This window comes from Acinonyx jubatus, chromosome E1 (genome assembly GCF_027475565.1).
Source record: "Acinonyx jubatus isolate Ajub_Pintada_27869175 chromosome E1, VMU_Ajub_asm_v1.0, whole genome shotgun sequence".
Classification (NCBI taxonomy): domain Eukaryota; kingdom Metazoa; phylum Chordata; class Mammalia; order Carnivora; family Felidae; genus Acinonyx; species Acinonyx jubatus.
The window spans coordinates 39,092,330-39,108,390 of record NC_069397.1 but is presented as its reverse complement, the minus strand read 5'-3'; the positions used below and the strand labels follow the sequence as shown (position 1 = coordinate 39,108,390).

Here is a 16,061-nt window from a genome sequence, read left to right as displayed (position 1 = left end):
TAGGAATAAACCTACACAAAGATGTAAAAGATCTGTATGCTGAAAACTATAGAAAGCTTACGAAGGAAATTGAAGAAGATATCAAGAAATGGAAAAAACATTCCTTGCTCATGGATTGAAAGAACAAATATTGTTAAAATGTCAATACTCCCCAAAGCTATGTACACATTCAATGGAATCCCAATCAAAATTGCACCAGCATTCTTCTCAAAGCTAGAACAAGCAATCCTAAAATGTGTATGGAACCACAAAAGACCCCGAATAGCCAAAGTAATCTTGAAGAAGAAGACCAAAGCGGGAGGCATCACAATGCCAGACTTTAGCCTCTACTACAAAGCTATAATCATCAAGACAGCACGGTATTGGCACAAAAACAGACACAGAGACCAATGGAATAGAATAGAAACCCCAGAATTAGACCCACAAAAGTATGGCCAACTAATCTTTGACAAAGCAGGAAAGAATATCCAACGGAAAAGAGACGGTCTCTTTAACAAATGGTGCTGGGAGAACTCGACAGCAACATGCAGAAGGATGAAACTAGACCCCTTTCTTACACCATTCACAAAAATAAACTCAAAATGGATGAAGGACCAGAATGTGAGACAGGAAACCATCAAAACCCTAGAGGAGAAAGCAGGAGAACACCTCTCTGACCTCAGCCGCAGAAATTTCTTTCTTGACACATCCCCAAAGGCAAGGGAATTAAAAGCAAAAATGAACTATTGGGACCTCATGAAGATAAAAAGCTTCTGCACTGCAAAGGAAACAATCAACAAAACTAAAAGGCAACCAACGGAATGGGAAAAGATATTTGCAAATGACATATCGGACAAAGGGCTAGTATCCAAAATCTATAAAGAGCTCACCAAACTCCACACCCGAAAAGCAAATAATGCAGTGAAGAAATGGGCAGAAAACATGAATAGACACTTCTCTAAAGAAGACACCCAGATGGCCAACAGACACATGAAAAGATGCTCAACGTCGCTCCTCATGAGGGAAACACAATCAAAACGGCACTGAGATACTACCTCACGCCAGTCAGAGTGGCAAAAAGGAACAAATCGGGAAACTATAGATGCTGGCGAGGATGTGGAGAAACGGGAACCCTCTTGCACTGTTGGTGGGAACGCAAACTGGTGCAGCCTCTCTGGAAAACAGTGTGGAGGTTCCTCAGAAAATTAAAAATAGATCTACCCTATGACCCAGCAATAGCACTGCTAGGAATTTACCCAAGGGATACAGGAGTGCTGATGCACAGGGGCACTTGTACCCCAATGTTTATAGCAGCACTCTCAACAATAGCCAAATTATGGAAAGAGCCTTTAAATGTCCATCAACTCATGAAAGGATAAAGAATTTATGGTTTATACACACAATGGAATACTACGTGGCAACGAGAAAGAATGAAACATGCCCTTTTGTGGCAACATGGATGGAACTGGAGAGTATTATGCTAAGTGAAAAGAGTGTTATGCTAAGTGAAATAAGTCATACAAAGACAGATACCATATGTTTTCACTCTTATGTGGATCCTGAGAAACTTACCAGAAGACCACGGGGGAGGGGAAGGGGGAAAAAAAAGGTTAGAGAGGGAGGGAGCCAAAAGATAAGAGACTCTTAAAAACTGAGAACAAACTGAGGGTTGATGGGGGGGAGGGGTGGGTTCGTGATATGTATTGAGGAGGGCACCTGTTGGGATGAGCGCTGGGTGTTGTATGGAAACCAATTTGACAATAAATTTCATACTAAAAAAAGAGTAAGAAACAAAAATAAAGCAATGTCTTCCACAAGATAAGAGCATCTGGAGAAATAAAACCAAACGTACATGACACCAAGGTTAACACTTCATGAACTATGAAGCATGGCAGTGATGGGAACCATACAGATAATTGTCTGCCACGGTTGTAGGGTAGAGGACGTGATCCAAGGTAGAAACATCCAACAAAATCCAGTCCAGTGGCTAGAAATCAGCAACGTCATATAAATATACAGCTGTCCCCTTTGCTCAAAACTGCCCCACAAAAGAGGGCCTTTTCTTCTTGTCACATGCAGATCATTACTCATGCCACTGACCATTGGAAGAAATGCACCACCAAAAATAGGACGGCCCTTATCCTACCTGCTAGGGGATACAAGAGGGAGAGTACGAAATGTGATTGCAAATGCCACCTATCACGTGACAGCCCACGGTGGAGGAAGATGAGGAGAAAGTGGTCAGGAAGATGCCAGTGGGTGTGAATCAGGAGGAAACGCAGACCAGAGAGAATTCATCACATCGAGAAAAGAAATTTTGTTTCCCACAAGTTTAAACCATTACATGCACAAACATTATTGTGTAATCTGATAATTAGTTAATATTAGGTAAACAAACACAAGGAAGATGTGTTGACAACTCACCATGGACGGGCAGTATATAAGAGGCCATGGCACGAGGAGACGTCAGACTCAAGCCCCTCACTCTCCTGGAAACCATCCCAGAACCTCCACCCTCTGACACCATGGTCAACTCCTGTTGTGGCTCCGTCTGCTCTGACCAGGGCTGTGGCCAGGAGACTTGTTGCCGCCCCAGCTGCTGCCAGACCACCTGCTGCAGGACCACCTGCTGTCGCCCCAGCTGCTGTGGCTCCAGCTGCTGCCGCCCCTGCTGTGGGGGTTCCAGCTGCTGTGGCTCCAGCTGCTGCCAGCCTTGCTGCCGCCCCACCTGCTGCCAGACCACCTGCTGCAGGACCACTTGCTGCCGCCCCAGCTGCTGTGGTTCCAGCTGCTGCCGCCCCAGCTGCTGCATCTCTAGCTGCTGCCGGCCCTGCTGTGGGGGTTCCAGCTGCTGTGGCTCCAGCTGCTGCCAGCCTTGCTGCCGCCCCACCTGCTGCCAGACCACCTGCTGCCGGACCACCTGCTGCCGCCCCACCTGCTGTGTGTCCAGCTGCTGCCGCCCCTGCTGTGGGGGCTCCAGCGGCTGTGGCTCGAATTGCTGTGGCTCCAGCTGCTGCCAGCCTTGCTGCCGCCCCACCTGCTGCCAGACCACCTGCTGCCGGACCACCTGCTGCCGCCCCACCTGCTGTGTGTCCAGCTGCTGCCGCCCCAGCTGTTGCTAGACCCCCTGCCACCACCCAACCTGCTCTAGTGGCTCTTGCTGCTGCTGAGTGCCCTGACCTGCACCCTGCTGTTTTCATCAGCCAATCTCCTTCATGTCGTCCAACTGGGAGCTGAATCATGTGAGGCCAACTGTAAAACCTCAGTTCCCAGTGATTTTCAACTTAGTTGGCTTCTGAATATACCCTCCTCTGCCACCCTCCCACCTCCTTGTTACTATCTCCATCCCAAATCAATACAAAGGTTGAATTTTCTCTGATATCTGTTAACATGTCATCCTAATTGATATATCTGTTTACTGCCAGATTTTCTGATATGGAGATGTTTCTATATGTGAAATAAATCTTAACTTTCCCGGCATACAAATATAAGAAATCGTGTCTCGTTCTTTTTCCTTCTTCGATGGTCACCCTCAGCTGTCAGGTCTTCTACTATTCTCTGCACAACGAGCAGATCATAGCAGGCGATTTCAGGATTTTCACTTCTATCACCTCGGCGCTTCCCACGCTAACAGTGTAGGATGGTGGCTTGCAGCAAGCACCTGGAACTCTGCGGAGGGCTCAGTCTACGTGAAGAAACGTAAATCACAGGACAGGGCAGTAAAGGCAAGTGCCTGGGAGAAGCGCTCGAAAGGTGGCCAGTAGTTGGTGGATAAGTGCTCTAGCCTCTTTCCCCTTGAGTGGGCGTGTGAGACCAGAGGGCCTCAGTAGCACTGAACGAACCCCCGATGCCCACAGGACTCACCTGCTCTTGAAATCAACCTGGATTGGTTTCCACCCTTCCCTGGATCACTTCACAGTATCCCTAGAGCCCTACTGGGGACCACCTCCCAGACAATCTACTTGGTCTCAAGCCTCTGTTTTGAGCTCTGACCCTGAGGTCGACCTGACACCAGTGTTCCAAGTCTCAGTAACAGTGCCTTCAAACATTTCCCTATGACATGAACGGTCACTGGGTGACACCGTGGGCTCTCGACCTTATTCTCCGCTGAACCACTGAATCTTTTCATAGGATGTTGTTTCTTCTCACAGTTGGTGCACACTTGGTTTTAGACTTCCTGTGTCCAATTCCTGAAAGATCATGTATCGCGAGGGACAGGAGACACTCCCACGAATAAAACAGCTCACCATGTTAGGAAGTGTCTCTCTCAAGGAGGCTATGCTTGAGGCGGACCGCACCAAACTGCGATTCTCACGTTGCATTCAAAACACCAGAGCCTACAACGGGTATTCCTGCGTAAGTACTGCATAAGGAAGGAGGTGCTCTCAGGAGACCCAGTGCAAAGCGGAGTCAGCACAGGGTAGTAAAAGAAGCTAAGACAAAGGGTGCTTTCAGTTCAACTCCGCCCCCGTATTCTGACCCACACATGAGGGGTGTGTACTGGGCCACAGACTTGCTCATCTTAGTGGAAAAAGCGGCTGGGCCTTTGTGCTCCTACGTCAACATCCTTTGGTGAGTGGAAAGGATGGAGAGCAAGAACTCCAGGTGTCCCCCACCCCAGAGCCTGAGACAGTTACCTGCAGATAGTGCGTGATCAGTGTGAACCACGCGTAGCCCACACTCAACTACCTTGTGGATGAGGGCATGTATGGCAAAGAGAATCAGAATGGGATATCGTATACCTACTCCTGGTTCTGCCCATATCTATGCATTTCTCTCAGTAACCTTGCTCCAGGTCGTTTGCCACAGTTTCTGTAAAAACCTAGATGAGAGTTAATGGGCAGCTTCTGCGCTCCTTTAGCTGACTTGCCTGGTATAGTGACCATGGTCTCCATTCCTGAGAGTTCTGAACCCATGGTTCCTGTGTCCTCTTCAGACTACAACTACTTGTCCATCTGCAGTCAATGTCAGGAATAGGAATACCACAAATGTCCCTGTAGATATCCTGAATCCTAAAAATATTCCCTGTGGCCCCTGTAGCTCCTAACGTTGACTGCTGCCCTCGTGGCACTAGAAGTCCATGGAATAAGGTGGCAGCCAGGGGTTTAATTGCAATCAGAACTTTACCATGTCCCTTCCAGTTAGTTTTCCTGCCTTAGAGCCGAGATCTCTAGTTGGACACAGCCTACAATTCTGGTAGAAGGAGGCACAGATTCACCCCAAGGGATCATTGGGATGAAGGTAGTGGGGAAACGTCTCCTTTAACTCTCACATCTAATCAGTATATTCAAAAATGGACCATGAAGGATTGTGGGTATCCAGCAAGGAGTTCAACTCAGATCCCATGTCCAACAGTCTGCAAACATATGAGTATTTCAGCGTGCTCTGAGGCAATGGCTGTAGATTCCTCAGGCAAGGATTAGAGAAATTCTATGATATGCACTTGCCGTTGTCCTTCACACCCGATGGCTAACAGACACAAGGAAAGATGCTCGACATCACTCCTCATCAGGGACATACAAATCAAAACCACAATGAGATACCACCTCACACCTGTCAGAATGGCAAAAATTAACAACTCAGGAAACAACAGATGATGGAGAGGATGTGGAGAAGGGGAACACTTTTGCGCTGCTGGTGGGACTGCAAACTGGTACAGCCACTCTGGGAAACAGTGTGGAGGTTCCTCAGAAAATTAAAAACAGAGATTTCCAAATTATGGAAAGAGTCCAAATGTCCACTGACTGACGAATGGATAAAGAAGATAAGGTATATATATACAATGGATTATTACTCAGCGATCAAAAAAATGAAATCTTGCCATTTGCAACAATGTGGATGAGACTATAGAGTGTTTTGTGCTAAGCAAAATAAGTCAGTGAGAGAAAGGTAAATACCGTATGATTTCATTCATATGTGGAATTTAAGAAACAAAACAGAAAAACATGGAAAAGGGAAGGGAAAATAAGATAAAAACAGAGGGGGAGGCAAACGTGAGAGACACTTAAATACAGAGAACAAACTGAGGGTTGCTGGAGGGGTGTTGGGTAAGGGGATGGGTTAGATGGGTGATGGTTATTAAGGAAAGCACTTGTTGGGATGAACACTGGGTGTTATATGTAAGTGATGAATCATTAAATTCTACTCCCAAAACCATTATTACACTATATGCTAACTTAGATTTAAATAAAAATTTTAAAATGTTATAAAATAAAATACTAGAGTTAAAAAAAAAAGAAAGATGATTTTAAGGAATGCCTGGTTACCCTACCATGAAATTAATTGGTAATAGTTAAGATAAATCTTGGTACTTGTCTAGTAGAGCACAGAAAAAAGTAGAGATATATGTATCGACGTTAAGTGATTCTCACAGACATAAGACAAGTTAACAGTGCCAAACAGAAGAGTTTGCTATATATACTATAGTAATTATATATGTACTACATATTATCTTATGGTCTAGATCAAGTGATTCTCACAGACATAAGACAAGTTAACAGTGCCAAACAGAAGAGTATACTATATATACTATAGTAATTATATATGTACTACATATTATCTTATGGTCTAGATCAAAACAAATCCATGGTGCAAAACATATTAAAACAGTGATTGATTGCCTCCATGGTAGTGGGGACTTCACTAAAGGACTTTCTGGTAAAATGGAAATGTTCATTTGATAGATGTGGGAATTACACGGACCTGCTACCGTGTATCAAAACTCATCACTATGGATGACTATGGATTTATGAATTTCAATTGTGTAAATTCCACCTAAATTATGAAATAAAACATTAAAGGTAAACAAGACTAAATTAATTATATGAATAAGTCTATGTCTTTACAAACTCAGCTGATTTGCTTAAATACAATATCTTTTACTTAGATTACAGTACTGTGAACTCCTTCGATGTTTCTTTCCATATTATATTACAGTTATTTGTATTTGTGTGGGTGGGTGAGGGTTTTTCAGTAGTCTATAGGTTTCTGGGGAGGAGACCCTAACTCATGCTTACAACGCCAATACTGGCAACGTGTGTATCTCGGATTATCCACTCAAACCAATCTCCTTTATAAAAGGCAGGGACTTGATAGAGGTTCCTCAAAGCTTGAATGAACAGAAAAAGAGGTAGGTCTCTAAGTGTCATCCTTGGGCCTTTAGCATCAACATCACTTGGATTGGTTAGAAATGCTAAACCTCAGAATCCCCCTGTATTCAGAACCTCTGGAATTTGTCCCAACCATTTCTAATAAGCCCTTCAGATGACTTGGTGCATCATCTGAATGCACTGGACTCTCACTAAATGGACAATAATTCAAAATAGTAGCAAAATGAATTTGATTTGACTAATCACATTTCACATGGATCCAACAAATGTGCACTAGGATTACCTATGAGGTAAGTTCTGAGGAGAAGCACATTCTCAATTCTTTTTGTCCCATTGAAGAATATTTTTAGTTAAGAATGAGGCAAGAATAAAGAGGCTATGTCTTCCAGAATCCAAAGACCATACAGAAAAATGCAACACAAAAAGATATGATGAAAATGTAAACACTCAATGAACTACAAATCATGGCAGTGACTGGAACCATACAAGTAGTTGTCTACATGATTTTAGAGTAGAGAACATGATCCAAAGTTAGAAACATCCAAGAAAACCCATTCCAGTGGCAGAGGTCAGCAACATCACATGCTCATTGGCAGCTGCTCCCTTCCTCATTGATCAACAATGACCCATAAAATTGGAACTTTTCCTCTTGTCCCATGCCACCTCCATCCTCTGCAGATGTGATTACTGGCAGAAATGCACAACCAAAACCAGGATTGTCTTCATCCCATCCTGCTAGGGGATGTAGCAGGGGACAGAAAGATGTAATTGCAGGTGCCACCTATCACATGAAGCCCTCTGGGAGAAAGATGAGGAAAGAGTGGTCCAGAAGATGCCAGTGGGTATAAGTCAAAAGGAAAAGCAGACCAGACAGAATTTATCACATTTAGAAAAGAAAATTTTGTTCCCCTCAAGTTTAAACCATTACAAACATTACTGTGAAATGTCATAATTATTTAAATATTAGGTAAACAAAAACAAGGAAGATGTGTTGACAAATCACCCGGTACGAGCAGTATATAAGAGGTCAGGGCACAAGGAGACTTCCAAAGTCCAGCCCCTCACTCTCCTGGAAACCAGCCCAGAACCTCCACCCTCTGACACCATGGTCAACTCCTGTTGTGGCTCCAGCTGCTGCCAGCCTTGTTGCTGCCCCACCTGCTGCAGGACCACCTGCTGCAGGACCACCTGCTGCCGCCCCACCTGCTGTGTGTCCAGCTGCTGCCACCCCTGCTGCAGGGGATCCAGCTGCTGTGGCTCCAGCTGCTGCCAGCCTTGCTGCCGCCCCACCTGCTGCCAGACCACCTGCTGCAGGACCACTTGCTGCCGCCCCAGCTGCTGTGGTTCCAGCTGCTGTGGTTCCAGCTGCTGCAGGCCCAGCTGCTGCATCTCTAGCTGCTGCCGGCCTTGCTGTGGGGGTTCCAGCTGCTGTGGCTCCAGCTGCTGCCAGCCTTGCTGCCACCCCACCTGCTGCAGGACCACCTGCTGCCACCCCACCTGCTGTGTGTCCAGCTGCTGCCGCCCCTGCTGTGGGGGTTCCAGCTGCTGTGGCTCTAATTGCTGTGGCTCCAGCTGCTGCCAGCCCTGCTGCCGCCCCACCTGCTGCCAGACCACCTGCTGCAGGACCACCTGCTGCCGCCCCACCTGCTGTGTGTCCAGCTGCTGCCGCCCCAGCTGCTGCATCTCTAGCTGCTGCCAGCCCTGCTGTGGGGGTTCTAGCTGCTGTGGCTCCAGCTGCTGCCAGCCTTGCTGCCGCCCCACCTGCTGCCAGACCACCTGCTGCCGGACCACCTGCTGCCGCCCCACCTGCTGTGTGTCCAGCTGCTGCCGCCCCAGCTGTTGCTAGACCCCCTGCCACCACCCAACCTGCTCTAGTGGCTCTTGCTGCTGCTGAGTGCCCTGACCTGCACCCTGCTGTTTTCATCAGCCAATCTCCTTCATGTCGTCCAACTGGGAGCTGAATCATGTGAGGCCAACTGTAAAACCTCAGTTCCCAGTGATTTTCAACTTAGTTGGCTTCTGAATATACCCTCCTCTGCCACCCTCCCACCTCCTTGTTACTATCTCCATCCCAAATCAATACAAAGGTTGAATTTTCTCTGATATCTGTTAACATGTCATCCTAATTGATATATCTGTTTACTGCCAGATTTTCTGATATGGAGATGTTTCTATATGTGAAATAAATCTTAACTTTCCCGGCATACAAATATAAGAAATCGTGTCTTGTTCTTTTTCCTTCTTCGATGGTCACCCTTAGCTGTCAGGTCTTCTACTATTCTCTGCACAACGAGCAGATCATAGCAGGCGATTTCAGGATTTTCACTTCTATCACCTCAGCACTTCCCACACTAACAGTATAGGATGGTGGCTTGCAGCAAGCACCTGGAACTCTCTGCAGAGGGCTCAGTCTACATGAAGGAGCAGATCGCAAAGGACAGGGCAGGGAAGGAAGTCTCTGGGAGAAGTCCTCAACCAGTGGGCAGTAGTTGGTGGGTAAGTACTCTAGCCTCTTTCCCCTCGAGTAGGACATGTGAGACCAGAGAGTCTCAGCAGCACTGCACAAACCCCAGAGGCCCACAGGAGTCATCTGCTCTTGAAATCAACCTGGATTGGCTGCCACCCTTCCCTGGATCACATCAGTTTCCCTAGAACACCACTTGGGGTCACCTCCCAGACAAACTACTTCGTCTCAAACCTCTCTTTTGGGGTCTGACCCTGAGGTCAACTAAACACCAGTGTTCCAAGTCTCAGTAACAGTGCCTTCAAACATTTCCGTATGATATGAATGGTCACAGGGTGACAGGTCAAATCCTGAACTTACTCTCCCCTGAACCACTGAATATTTTGACAGGATGCTGTTTATACAGTTTTGGCACACTTGGTTTTAGAATAGTTGTCTCCTATTTTTAAAATGCCATATATCCTGAAGTACAGGACACACTGCCACAAGTAACATAGCTCACCAGATTAGGAACTGTTTCCTTAATGGGGGCTATGTTTAAGGGAGACCATCCCCAAATGTGATTCTTACATTGCATTTTTTCTTTAAAAATCAGAAAATAAAATGTATTCTTGCACGTGATGTATAAGGAAGTGCTCCTTGGAGAAATCAATGAGAAAGTGAGGGAAACAGGGTAAAGCAGTAAAAATGGCTAAGACAAAATGCAGTTTCAGGTCAATACCAGCCTTACATTCTATGACCCCACTTTTGACAAGTATGGACTGGGTCACATACCTGCTCCTCTTGGAGGCAGAGGGTTTAGGTCTTTGTGCCCCTATACACTTAACACTACTTTTGGACAACCCTTGGCGGGATGTAGGATGAAGAGTACAAATCCCCAGGCTGGTCCCCTCCCTCATCTGAGAGAATTAACTACAGTTCCGTGTGAGCCATTCCTAGTCCATACTCTCACCAGCTTGTGGATAAGGGCATTTATGGCAAAAGGGATCGAATGGGACATCATATAACTACCCTTGCCTCTGCTCATGTGTATGGATTTCTCTTAGTAACTTTGCTTCATATGATTTTTCACTATTTCTAGAAAAACCAACAAGAGGAGGAGGCTCTCTGATCCTTTAGCTGACTTGTCTGGTGCAGTGACCTAGATCCCCATCCCTGAGAGTCCCAAGCCCATGGTTTCTATGTCCTCTTCAGGTGACACTACTTGCCCATCTGCAGTTATTCCTGGGAACAGGAATACCATGAATGCCCCTGTGGGTCATCTCAATGCTATATGCATTCCTCTTGGCCCCCATAACTCCTAACTTTGCATACTGATTTCCTGGTACTAGAAGCCCAAAAAGATAAGGTGACAGCCAGAGCTTTTATTCAGATCTTTACCATGTCGCCTCAAGGTAGCTTTCTCTCTTAAAGCCGAGACCCTACCTGCACACAGCCCATAATTTTGGAAAAAGGAGGCGCAAATTCTCCCAAATGGAATACTGGATATGAAGATGAGTGGGGAACCCCTCCTATAACCATGGCATCTGGATCAATGTATTCTAATGGGGCCATGCTGGCACTTTGTGTATTTAGCACTCATGGTCAACTCATATCCCATATCAAACAGCATCCAAATACATGAGTATTCTAGTGCCCCCCCCCCACCATAAATGGCTCTATATTCATTTGGGAAAATTCTAAAGACATTTCTACTATACACACCTGCTGCTGTCCTTTATCCTAGAGGACTGGCCTCTGTTTTGATGGGTCAATGGCTTCTAGGTCTGAGAATTGGCGCAGATCTGCAAACTGCATGAGGGATCATCAGTTTCCTTTGGGAACAATGACCTCAGCTTTTTGTTCATTTATTCCCTAGCTGTACAGAGTTTAAGGTAAACAACTTAAGGTGCAAAATTTAAGGTACAAGTACAGCTATACCCTAGTTGGTTGCCTACATTCTATTTCAAGGGACATCATGCTCTATTATCCATATTGGAAGATCCCTGAGGGTCACATGTCATTCTGCCCCCTTTGTCATTCCAACCTCGCTGACTTTCACATAATTATATCCACATTATTTCTTAGAGTTAAATGCTGCCACCTGGCTTCTGCTATTCAGAGATATGTCATCCCCATTATTCCTCGGGAGGCCAGTTCTCTCACAGTATTCCTTTCCACCACCTCTGTATTCAGAGAATAGGCACCCCATACCTGATAATTCCTTATTACCTCGGTAAAGAGAGTGCCCCTTTGACCTACTCGGGATCATATGCTGCCAGTTGGCTTTTTTGGGCTTATGACTACGTGTATTCTAGCATATGTACTTCTCTGCACCTTTTGATCCCTTCCTCCTCACCTGTATGTAATGTAGTGCTAGAAAAGCCTGAACTGGATATGCATTTACTTAACATGACCTCACTATTTAGCCACTTTAAATGACACAAAGTTATTAGCTCACAGTTTCTGTGGATCAGGAATCCTGATGCTGCTCAGTGGGGCTCTCACAAGGGTGTCCTCAGCTAGTTAACTGGCACTAAGATCTCACCTGAAGTCTCAACTGTGGAAGAATCCACTTCCAAGTTCACTTATGTGGTCATTGGCAGGATTCAGATCCTGGAGGGCCACTGGAGGGAGGACCTCACTTCCTTGCTTGTTGTTGAATGGATATTGTGCTCAGTTCTTTGCTGCAAGAATCTCTCCCACATGGCACCAGGCTTCATCAAAGCCAGTGAGAGACAGAGAGAGAGAGTAGGCATTAAGATGAAAGTCACAATCTTTTGTAACTCAATCACTTGATGTTGTCACATCCTGTTATTTAGAAGCAATTTATTCAAGGGGTGGTACTTACATGAGACCCTGAACACCAAGAGGTGGAAATCATTGGGCCTTCTTGGAGTATGCCTCAATACATGTGCATAATATTCAGTGGGAGAATCAAAATACATTTAAGATTCCTTTATATAAAATTCAAAACTAAGTAAAACTAAACTATATTGTTTAGGGATGCATATCCAGGTGGTAAAATCATGAAGAAAGTTAATGAAAAGAGAATTTAAAAATCTGGTTAGTGATCATTTATAGGGTGGAAAGAGGGAGATGTGTGGTCTTGGTGAAGGCAACATTTTATTTTCATGACTTGTGCTTTGGGTACATAGTGTTTGTGTCATAATTATTTATTATATTATACATGTATCTTTTATACACCATGCAGTGTATGTGTTCTTCATAATACAAATTTTTATAAATTCAGTGTGAATTGAAATGTTTGCTCTATTTATAATTTAAGAAGAAATATTAGATTAAGCATTGATTGAACATACTGTTGATCCTTGAATGATACAGGTTTGAACCACGTGAGTCCATTTATAGGCAGATTTTTTTGATAAATAAAGTTTACTTTATTTAGTAGTTTTCAGGGAATCAAAAGTTATGTGGAGACTTTTGACAGCACAGGGGATGGCATCTCTAACCCCTGTGTTGGTCAAGGGTCAACCATAGTTAGAGAACTGAAGGAAATTCAATCACTGGTATATAGGCATTTATATGGTTTCAAATATTGCTTTAATTACACATACTACCTTATATCAAGACTGGCAATATTGTTAATGTGTATCCTTAAATATTTTAATGGAGCTTATTTTATTATAAAATAACTTAATTGACTTGAAATATGTTAACTTTCCTATCAATTACCCATGCCTTTTTAAAGTGTCTGTTTAGATAATAATTCTACAAACTAAGTCACTACAATTACCTAGTGGTAATACATTTTAGCTACAGACAAAATACATTCCAGGTATCTTGGCATTTATTAAAATAATAATGAGTACTAACATATGTCTTACCTGATGAGAAAAGTCTTTTATTTTTTGCATGTCATTCTTTAAAGGATATATTAATATGATGTGATCAGTTTCTCTGGAAGGTACAACACAGGTTCTTCGATGGTGGTGCAAACATCAGTTGGGTCCACCTCATTCAAATTTCATTGATGTTTACCTAACATATTTTACTTTGTGGAACTCTAAAAAGACAACAAAAAAAATTTTAAGTATTATTTTATATTATATATATTCACACATATATTTATATAACATACACAATTAAAATTTTTAAGTACAATGAAGAAAAAAATTACACTCCATCTACTCTATGCAATAAAATACTAAAGTTTAGGTAGACCATACATAATTTGTGTGCATGGTCCTGATGTTAATTATCAATTCTACCTCACCAGACTATGGGTAAAATTTTTAGCAACGAGTACACAGAGTGATGTCTCTCTTGCTTTTGATATGCAATTTTAAAAAATTCAGTGTGTGTCTATAGTAATTTCCCTTTGTGGTCCATGCCCCATTGTTTATTCTTATCCATGTAGGACTTTTGTTTGGCATAAGACGGATTTACAAGAGTGAAGAGAATTATCGATGCTTCAGTCTGATATTGCTCAAAGTTCAGTGATTCAAAATCGGTACAATTCTATTAATTAGGTGTTACCAATTATATTTTAATATTGTAGCTACTTCTGTTCCCAATCTAATACTACACAAGTGTGTGTGATATAGACAGTTTAAGGAGGTCTAAAACTTGGCCATGCATTTAAGATTATACCTCACGAGCTTAAAAAATTCAGATGCCCAGGCCATACACCAGATCAGTTAAAATCAGAATTTTTCAGGGCAGAAGTCAGGCATCAGTAATTTTTATCTCTCCTTAGGTGATCCGATTATGCAGCCAACTTTGCAAACCACTGGTCTAGGGGCTGATTCTCTGCATACTTCTCTATAACGAGAATGTACTCTGCCTTTCCATATATGACAAATATATAATCTCTCTCAATTTATATAGAAAGCTCTCCCCTGGTATTAGGAACTCTTTTTTTTTCTTTTTATGGTTTTTCTTCCCCAGCATCTCCCATACAGCAAATCAAGTGAAAATCTCTCCCCTTGGGACACCATGTTGCCTCACAATCGAATTGTTTAAATGCCTTAGGTTCTCTAGCTTTGCCTCACAAGCCTATGGAATAAAAACATGTAAATCAGTGTTTGCTAAGAAAGTTATTGTGATAAACATATTGCAATAGTCTTGGTCTTCAAATGGTCCCAATTAAGATATTTAATCAGAAGGTGATCAATGCTTCTGTTTCCCTGGGACTTTCCTGTTTAACAAAGTTTTGAGTTCTGGAACCCCCATCAAGTCCCAGGTAAACAAGGATGGTTGGTAGTAGTTACAATAAGCTTTGGTACTTTGTCACTACAGCTCTGAATGAACTAGTGATACAAGTATCAACATTAATAATATTCACATGCCAAGTAAATGGTGCCAGACAGAAAAGAAATGATTCTATATATCATGTTTGAAGCTCTACATCAAAACAAATCTACAGTGAAAAAAAATACTAAAACAATTGTTGTCTCTATGGTGGCGGGGAGTTTACTAAAGTGGTATGTGGGAACTTTCTGATATAATGGAAACGTCTATATCTTATAGGGATGGGGATTACATGGATGTGTATCCATTCGTCAAAACTCATCAAATAGTACACTTAGAATCTGTACCTTTCAGAGTATGTAAAATTTACCTAAAATGTAAAACAAATCATACAAAGTAAGAAACAGTAACTAGAGTTATTTATTTATGAATAAATCTATGTCTTTACCAAACTGTCACCTTGGCTAATTTGTCTTAGACACTCTTCGTTTAGTTAAATTATACTACTATGAGTTCCTTTGATGTTGCACAGTTGTATGGGGGAGAGGGGCGGGGGGGTGGGATGGGTGTGCATACGCACGTATGATCTTCACAGTAATCTGTAAATTCCCAAGGAGAAGACCCTAAACCATATTTGTCACCCCAGGAACTGGCAACACGTGTATCTTGGATTACCCACTCAACAAATCTGCTTTACAAACAGGCTGGAACTTGATAGAGGCACTTCCTCAAAGCCTGAATGAACAAAACAAAGGAGTATCTCCAAGTGTGGTCCTTGGGTCTTCAGCATCAACATCCATCTGGGTACTTGCTAGAAATGCCGAACCTCAGGCTCCACTCTAAGGTAGAATCTCTGGGATTTGTCCCAACCATGTTTAATAAGCCCTTCAGATGGTTTGTTGCATGCTCAGGTTAGACCATCACTAAATAGAGGATAAGTAGAAATGGTAACTAAATTAAGTTAAATTGACTAAAATCCATTCACATTTCAAGTGGATGGAAAAAGATGTGTGCCATAGATTTCCCAGCTATAGAGGTAAATTCTGAGGAGAGGCACATTTTGATTATTGAGCCCATTTTTTCTCCATTGAAGAATATTTTAATTAAAAATGAGATAAGAATAAAAATGAGGCTATGTCTTCCAGAATCAAAAGACCAACTGGAAAAAACAACACAAATATACATGACAGCAAAGTAACAACGTAATGAGCGATGGGACATGGCAGTGATGCGGACCACACATATAATTGTCTGCCATGGTTTTGGGGCAGAGGACAAGATCCAAAGGGAGAAACATCCAAGAAAATCCATTCCAG

General features: G+C 43.2%; 2 protein-coding genes across 3 annotated transcripts; both read left to right on the top strand.

The window, feature by feature from the left end:
• The first annotated feature begins 2,432 nt into the window (after nt 1-2,432).
• Nucleotides 2,433-4,146, top strand: LOC128313440 (keratin-associated protein 4-2-like). Of its 2 annotated transcripts, XM_053212107.1 has the most exons (2): nt 2,434-2,914; nt 3,062-4,146. In XM_053212107.1, the coding sequence occupies exons 1-2, from the start codon at nt 2,505-2,507 to the stop codon at nt 3,099-3,101; spliced, it is 450 nt and encodes a 149-aa protein (XP_053068082.1). In that variant the 5' UTR covers nt 2,434-2,504; the 3' UTR covers nt 3,102-4,146. The 2 variants fall into 2 exon arrangements, with proteins under 2 accessions (XP_053068081.1, XP_053068082.1); XM_053212106.1 differs by having other exon boundaries at nt 2,433-4,146.
• A 3,972-nt stretch (nt 4,147-8,118) lies between these two features.
• LOC113592588 (keratin-associated protein 4-4-like) lies at nt 8,119-9,308 on the top strand. Its single transcript, XM_053212099.1, has one exon. It carries the CDS (start codon nt 8,194-8,196, stop codon nt 8,932-8,934), a length of 741 nt encoding a protein of 246 aa, XP_053068074.1. The 5' UTR covers nt 8,119-8,193; the 3' UTR covers nt 8,935-9,308.
• Nucleotides 9,309-16,061: the final 6,753 nt, after the last annotated feature.

Excerpts from the sequence above, each read along its gene's own strand:
- LOC128313440 (XM_053212106.1), top strand. The coding sequence starts at position 2,505 with ATGGTCAACTCCTGTTGTGGCTCCGTCTGCTCTGACCAGGGCTGTGGC.
- LOC113592588 (XM_053212099.1), top strand. The coding sequence starts at position 8,194 with ATGGTCAACTCCTGTTGTGGCTCCAGCTGCTGCCAGCCTTGTTGCTGC.